The sequence below is a fragment of the Myotis yumanensis genome, unplaced genomic scaffold (assembly GCF_028538775.1).
Source record: "Myotis yumanensis isolate MYYU_CA2020_CCGP unplaced genomic scaffold, mMyoYum1.0.hap1 SCAF_4, whole genome shotgun sequence".
In the NCBI taxonomy this organism is placed as follows: domain Eukaryota; kingdom Metazoa; phylum Chordata; class Mammalia; order Chiroptera; family Vespertilionidae; genus Myotis; species Myotis yumanensis.
In genome coordinates, this window is record NW_027223755.1 from 80,015,889 (window position 1) to 80,023,574 (window position 7,686).

A 7,686-nucleotide genomic window follows, 5' to 3' on the forward strand; every position below is an offset into this window, starting at 1 on the left:
GATCAGATAAAAATAATTTATTTTTCTTTCTGAGCTTGTATTTACAGTAAGCTGAGCATGGAGAATGAATTGGACAGGTCAGCAATGCCAAGAGATAAAGCGATCCTGCCATACATATACAAAGAGAGCTGGGATGGATGGAGGACACAGATGGCTCTCAGAAATGTGCACGGCCAGCCCCAGCGGGAATGAGGCCAACTCAGCCTGGGGACTACTGGTTCCATGGGGAGAGCCCATGCTACAAGCCTTACCAAGTCTTGCACTTGGTGAGAGATGGCCAGTAGGGTGGCCACTGACATCTTGACAGAGGTCAGGGAGGGAACCCAAGGACCTGCCCTTAGTACAGCTGCCCCACCCCAACAAGGGCACAGACACTGTGCAGACACACTAATACCACGTTAGGGAGAACGTAGAGGAAGTGGATTGTAATCTTGAATAAATTAAATATTTATTAGAGACTGAACTAACCTGAAAACCTTTAAATCGCAAGAGATGGAGATACAGTGGATTCTTATTATATTCTATAAAGTCACCACGAACACTGGAATAGTAAATACCAAAGCATTGCTCCTGGGGAAATACAGGGTTAGGTTAAGACAGAGAATAGATGGAATGATTCAACTCCTTGGGTGACTGGTACCTTCGGGCAGGTGAGGAACATTTCTTATAGAGCCACAGGGAGAAGAAAGTGTCAGTGGCCAGGTAAGATTTCAGATCTGCAGGGGAAAGAAGCTGACCTCACTCGGGATGTGGAAGAGTCCCAGTGAAGGCTAGTTAGGTGATAATTGACATCTCCTCCCGGTCTCTGCTCTCTGACACTGAGTTGATGATGCATTTCAAATACTTTATGAATTCCATCCGGATCTCTTCAGGGTCATCCTCAAGATTTGAGTGCACCAGCTTCAGCTTGTTCAAGGGTGGTGCTTGAAAAGGAAAAATAAGGTAATTAGGCATGAGCTTTTGCTGAGGGCCATTTCTTGTTCCAAATGATCTGAGTCTTACAGAAGCCAACTTGTTTAACTTTCTAAAGTCCAAAAATGAAGTGTCTTGCTTGACCTAATTTAACACAAGAAGGCTTCACCACACTGCCACCTGACAACAGGACGACAACTCTACAAGCCACTGCTAAGCCTCTTTGTTCTGATACCAGAAAGGAAGACATTGCTGAATACTGTCAGTCATCTATGATCACACTGTCACTTCTGTAATGGTAGGAGTCACATGCAAATTGGAGTTTTTCTTGAGAAAAGGGCAGTCAGGAAAAAGTGACAGGTGAGTGGCTAAAGCCAGGTGTTTCCCCTCTTGTTATCTACCTGCTTTTATTTATTAAAAAAAAATATTTTTATTGATGTCAGAGAGGAAGGGAGAGGGAGAAAGAGAGATTGGAAAACATCAATGATGAGAGAGAATCATTGATTGGCTGCCTCCTGCACGCCCCACACTGGGGATCGAGTCCACAACCCGGGCATGTTCCCTGACTGGGAATTGAACCGTGACCTCCTGGTTCATAGGCTGATGCTCAACCACTGAGCTATGCCAGCCGGGCTCTACCTGCTTTTAAAGTGTCTATATCCTGGCCTGGTTGGTATGGCAGATCTTCCAATCTGGTGATTCTGATTTACATGGTGAGAAAAACAAATGCCTAGGACAGCGGTCGCCAACCTTTTGGACCTCACGGACCACCAGTGGTCCGAGGACCACCGGTTGGCAACTGCTGGCCTAGGACACTCTAGGTGCTCACCAACAGCACACAGCTGCTGCTTTCAAAGACACAGAGCAATATACAAATGCCCAGAACACTGAAGACAAAAGCAGAAAGGAGAATCGCAGTCTTCTTACATAAAGACAGGTTTCCTTTATCACTTCCAGAACCTGGTTTGTGGTGTGCAATTAACAGACACTGAGTATCCTGTAAGAACTGCTGCTGAACAAAACAGGAATACCACATCTCGATTTCCTTCAGGTGGCTTGGGATGTCAGCATTGAAGATGATCACCACTCCGTGAGAGTCCTTCATCAGGGCTGGCCAGCAAGACTCGAACCTGCAAGGCAGCAAAGGATTACAGTGAATGTTAGGTAGTTCTGGTTTCTAAGAATGGATTTTAAAAATAATATCGTACTATAGGTAATTGATGGATGACTTCCTTACTACTGATAATTGATAGATGACTTCTCATTGTATTAAAACCTAATCACTAAAGTTTTAAGAGCAATGCAAGTCACCAAACAATTTTCCCAAGCCCCTAATACAGGCTAGGAAGTGTGCTAGGCCAAGGGGCCTGGCTGGCAGATGATTTTTGAATCATTTCATGAAGCAAACCCTCTTAAAGGAGACGTACTTTGGATCGCCGCCACAATCCCATAGCTCAAATTCGCACGCGGTGCCTTTGTTGTTGCTGGTAACGTGTGGGTTCTCAAACTCCAGGATCCTATAAGCAGAAACAGCAGCAGCATCTCTACTTTGGAAATATTATACTTTTGGAATGCTACCAGCACCCCAAGTAGAGGGTGGGTGATGGACAGGGTCTCTCTGGGACACAGATTCTTCAGGGCTCACCTCACTCCTTGAGTTGGGTTGTATTCAGTGATGTCAGAAGATTCTGTCAGGAAGTTGGCCAAAACGGTTTTTCCACTCTGTGAAAATGAGGATAATAAAAAAATCTTTTCTGAAGATCAAAAAGTCAACTATAAATGAGTCCTCCAATAGCTGGCTTGGAACCAGGTGAAATGGAGTGTAGGCCACAGCCACTCTGGGATCGCCAGGGCAGAGGGCTCTCGCTAACTTGCTATGCGTGGTGGGCACAGTGCTCTGGGACCCAGGGAGCAGGGGATTCCAGTACTGTCTCTGCCATTGGGTGACTTTACCCACATGGATTTCCCCGCTGGTTCTCAGTGAGCTTTTCTAAGAACAGAAACAAAATCATTAATGTGAACTTTTCCTCACTTGCTCCTCCCCACATCTTCAAGAAAAACCACAGTCTGTCAGAGCTCATTATGGAGCCACAAAGGCCAAGAAAGGGGAAGGGAGTTCCTCAAGGTCACTGAGAAGTTCCAAGTCAGAGCTGGGCCACACTCTCATGTAGGACTGTTTCTAGTTCTAGATAATACATTCTTATCTAAAAAGAAAAAAAAAAGTACTAACAGGCCTCCTAGTCCCTCCTCCCATCCCATACCTTCATAACAATGATGATGTTTTTCAAATCTTTTCTATACATTTACATCATTCATTTAACAAACACTGTATATTCCTGAATATAAAATAATTTTTTTTTCCCACCAAAACTATTCCTTAGAAGAAGGGGAATCTCTTACATTTCAGTCCTTATAAAAATTTCTCAAATTATGCTCTGCACTTCCATTACTTTATTTTGAACACCAACTGCTTGACTAGAATGGTCTCAATCAATGTCAGTTTGGGAGGCTTGTAGACATCACTGAATAAAATCAGGGAAAAAAAATAAATGAAAAGGAGGGGAGGGGCTTAACATTGCTTTAGTAATTTTCCTTGAGGCTATGGCTTCACAAATTTTAAGTTAACAATAACACAGTAATTGGATATCATGAATATTTATCTACAGCAGTGGTTCCCAACCTTTTTTTGGCCATGCCCCACCTAAGCATCTCTAAAATCCTGATGCGCCCCCCCCCCCCGCCCATCCCGTGACATATAACTCTTATTATTCAAAAAGTGAACACCTATTCACGTGGAGGAAGCCTAAAAGGCCATTAACTTGGTCTAAACAAGCTTCCAAAGAACATGGCATCCATGAAAGAGAAAAATAAAAGAAAGGACAGTTGAAGTACTGAGGAAGAAATCACTAAGAAACTGTTAAAAAAAATAATAATATGAAGGGATATGAAAAAATAGCAAATAAAGTTTCAAAACATATAATAGAGAACTGAAATGCATAAATATGTCACAATATATATTTATATACTGTATATGAGGCCCCTAGAACCGTAAGAAATGCAAAAAATTCACTGTTAATAACTCATTCTCAAATTGCCCCCTTAAAAAAATGCCCCCCCTGTGAGGTGTGTGCCCCACGTTGGGAACCATTGATCTACAGGAAGAATGAATAAAGCTAATGGCCTGATGTTATAGGAACAGTTCTTCGAGCTGGAATACATTTCCAGGAACACAGGTTCATAGAGATTCAAAAAGTGCTATGTCCTAAACTGCTTAGGTGGTGTGCTTTGTTAGGTGATCCAAAAAGTGGCTCTAGTCATAAAGACGACTTGGGTGTCAAAGATGCAGGTAAGGGGCTTGAAGAAAACTGCCATGAAATGCAAGAATGGAATAAAACAGTATTTCTAAATTAACATATAGCTTAATGTACCTTTGAATGTGTATATAGCTACACTGATACATTAAACATCATAAAAGTATATTTGTATATTTCATCTATGCCCTTAAAGTTTATATATAAAGTTTATAGTTGGCTAAACCAATTTCTTACGGGGGTGGGTTCTTATGGGAAAATGAAGAAATTGCCTGTTAGGCCCATAAGGTGTTTTTAAGTGTCTACCTTGTGTCAGGAGCTGTTGATAAATTAGAAAAAGACGAGCCCTGGCCAGTGTGGCTCAGTTGGTTGAAGCGTCATTCTGAACACCAGAAGGTGGTAGGTTTGATTCCTGGTTAGAGCACAAGCCGAGCTTGTGGTTTGATCCCTGGTCAGGGTGCATTTGGGAGGCAATCAATTGATGTTTCTCATATCGATGTTTCTCTCTCTCTCTAGAAAAAGTTGAGGTAGTGATAAGTACTAGGATAAAAATAAAGCAGGGTGATATGATAGAGACTTTGAATTAGGTGGTCGCGGAAAGCCTACATGAAGTTTAAATTGAGGTTTGAATGACAATGAGTCAACTGAGACTTCCTAGCAGGGAAAATAGCCAGTTCAGAGGCACCAGGGCAGGTACAACATGTTAAAGGAATAGGAAGTTAGTAAGTTTGAAGAGTAGCGAGGGAAAGAGAAATTTATATACAGACATATATTCCGTTGTGGAAGCTGGGTGATGGGTACTAGGAGTTCATAGTTCTTTCTCCCTTGTATATATTTGAGAATTTCCATTAAAAATATATCTGTGCTTGTTTTGCTTTTCATAATTCTCTGCATATTGTTATTACTTGTCTATTTCACTTAATAATTTATGTCCTGGAGAGTTCTCCATGTCAGTACACACAGACTTGCCTTGTTTTGTTTAACTGCTGCAGACTTCCAGAGTAAGAAAGTACCTTCATTTATTTAGACATTCTCTTACTGATGGCACCTAGGATGTTTCCAGCTTTTCAGTATTGAACATGACTCATGGGGAACATGGACAAGTATTCAGCTACTGTAGATTCTGAGAAATGTAAATGCAGCTCTAAAAGGCACATTTTAAATTTTAATAATTTTATCACCAAAAAAGCTGTTATCAATTTATAGCTCCATCAACAGAATCCTAGAGTACTCATTTCCCTGCAAGCATCTGAATCCTGGGTGTTATCAATCTTCTAAACTTTTCTCATCCAATCTGATGGGTAAATGAAAGTCATCTTTTTGTTTTAAATTGTGTTCTTGTGACTGTGAAGTTGGGCATCTTCTCACACTTATTAGTCAGTTGTATTTCTTGTGTGCAGAGCTTTTGCTCAGTTTTCTACTGAGTTCTCTTTTCTTTACTGATATTTAAACTTCCCTTGTGAACAATCTATCAATCCTTTCTTTGGATTTATTTTGCAAATACTTTCCCTAACCTTTAACTTCTCTGTCATTTCTTTTAAGGCTTCTTCATTTTTGTGTTGTACATAGAAGACATTCCCTTATCTGAAGATTTAAAACGTATCTATTCATCTACTACAGTGTTTTCCAAGTGTCCTTCCTGAGCCAACAGCATCAATAAAATGCAAATTCCCATTCATTTACTACTTCCACAGTGTTTTTTTTACACGTTTAGCTTTAGTCCATCTTAATTTTATTTTTGTGTATGGTGTGAAGTACACACATAGATTTAATCTCCACCCTCACCACCATACGTATATTAATAGCTAATTGTTCCAAGACCAGGTAATAGTCCAATCGTTCCTCCTCCTAGTTTCCTCGTCCCACAGGCATATTCATCAGGGACGACCTCGAATGCAAAGTGAGATCTAGGTTCTGGTTCCATAACGCCACTCACTAGCTTGGGCCTTCAGGCCTCAATGAAACAGGGTCAGTGTCTGGAGACAGAGTTCCTGGTGAGGCCAGCGACGCACACCAGGGTGGGCGCGGTGGGACCCGGTCCCACTTTTTGGGGGGGCGCTCCCGGCGCACCCCCGCCTCCGCTCGCCGCCCCCGAAGCTGCCCCCGGCCCCGGCCTCACCTCGCAGGGCCCCACGAAAAGGATCTTGGCCTTCAGCATCCCGGCCCGCCGACAGCAAGGCCCACCGGAGCCCACTCCAGCGCTGAGACCGCACTGATGTCAGAACGGAGCGGAAGTCGCCGCGCTGATTGGCGGTCTTCGTTTCCATGGAGACGGGAGCGGCCCGCGGGGGCCGACGGGAGTGGGCGGGTTCCGGGCGCCGGGGTCTGGGCGCTAGAAAGCTCCGGGTTGGACGCGGTGTCCTGGGCAGCGGGGCGTGGGCTTCAGGCTGAAAGTCGGCGCACGAGGCACAGGGAGAGGGAGGAGGGAAACAAAATCCCGGAGTCAGACTCTCTTTTGAACGGGGAGAACCGTAGAGCTCACGAGGCTGGCCTCTGTCTTCGTAGTCTGATCTCTGTCTCTGTATTTGCGGATCCTCGATCTTGTATTTCTCGCTGTAACTCCGACCGCTCAGACAAGGCGGAGCTGGGTAGGAACCGGCCCTCTGACGCCGGTATCACTCGGGCGTGAAAGTGGCTGCACGGAGGACGGATTTAAGAAATCCCCGGCACAGTCTGGAAGAGGTCAAGGAAACGAGTTTCTGGTTTCTGTAAAGGGACTCATCGCTCACCCTCATTTGGGGGATCCGGAAGAAACCATGAGGATAACGTCCTGGCGTGGTCATTGTCAGCGCCGGTGTCTGGACGCATCGCTCCTAAATCTAGTCATTAGGTCCGTCTTAAATGACAGACCCAGCCCAGAACTTCGGGTGAGGCCATGAAAGTAAGCGTCTGTGTGCCCAGAGTGCCGATAGGAGATATGCTAGTCCAAAAAAAGTGCTGACGTGATAAAAAAAACCCCACACAAACAAAAACAACTAAAATAAACCCAATCTTTACTTTTGGTAGGCTAGATATACAGTCTCTGTATTACAAAGAACTGCTGAGTGAACAGTAAGGAAGAGTCTGCTTCAGTATCAAGATGCCATGAACGGATTGATTGGTTCAATCAATAACTTGAATGCCTACTTTATAGCAGGCACTCTTCCAGGTACTAGGAGTGTTTCTGTACCTCTTGAACCTACCATTCCAGTAGAGTAGATGGATATTAAGTAAACAAGTAAATTAATAACATTCTCTCAGGTAGAGACAATTTTAGGTAGTGGTAAGTGTTATGAATAAAAATAAACCACTAAAGAGTTAGAGTGTGAAAGCCAATTTTAGATGGAATGGTTAAGGCAAGATTTAAAAAAAAATACATTTAACTTTTTAAAAATATATATTTTATTGATTTTTTTACAGAGAGGAAGGGAGAGGAATAGAGAGCCAGAAACATCGATCAGCTGCCTCCTGCACACCCCCCACT

General features: G+C 43.3%; 1 protein-coding gene across 1 annotated transcript; it reads right to left on the reverse strand.

Moving 5' to 3' along the window:
• Positions 1-431: 431 nt before the first annotated feature.
• On the reverse strand, positions 432-6,472 carry IFT22 (intraflagellar transport 22). Its single transcript, XM_070412726.1, has 5 exons — positions 6,343-6,472; positions 2,558-2,634; positions 2,340-2,429; positions 1,840-2,042; positions 432-923 (listed from the first exon to the last, which is right to left on the reverse strand). The coding sequence occupies exons 1-5, from the start codon at positions 6,379-6,381 to the stop codon at positions 775-777; spliced, it is 558 nt and encodes a 185-aa protein (XP_070268827.1). The 5' UTR covers positions 6,382-6,472; the 3' UTR covers positions 432-774.
• Positions 6,473-7,686: the final 1,214 nt, after the last annotated feature.

Excerpts from the sequence above, each read along its gene's own strand:
- IFT22 (XM_070412726.1), bottom strand. The coding sequence starts at position 6,381 with ATGCTGAAGGCCAAGATCCTTTTCGTGGGGCCCTGCGAG. Across the intron at positions 2,043-2,339 it reads GATTGTGGCGGCGATCCAAA|GTTCGAGTCTTGCTGGCCAG; the intron begins GTACGTCTCCTT and ends GCTGCCTTGCAG. Across the intron at positions 924-1,839 it reads TAAAGGAAACCTGTCTTTAT|CACCACCCTTGAACAAGCTG; the intron begins GTAAGAAGACTG and ends TTCCTTTTCAAG.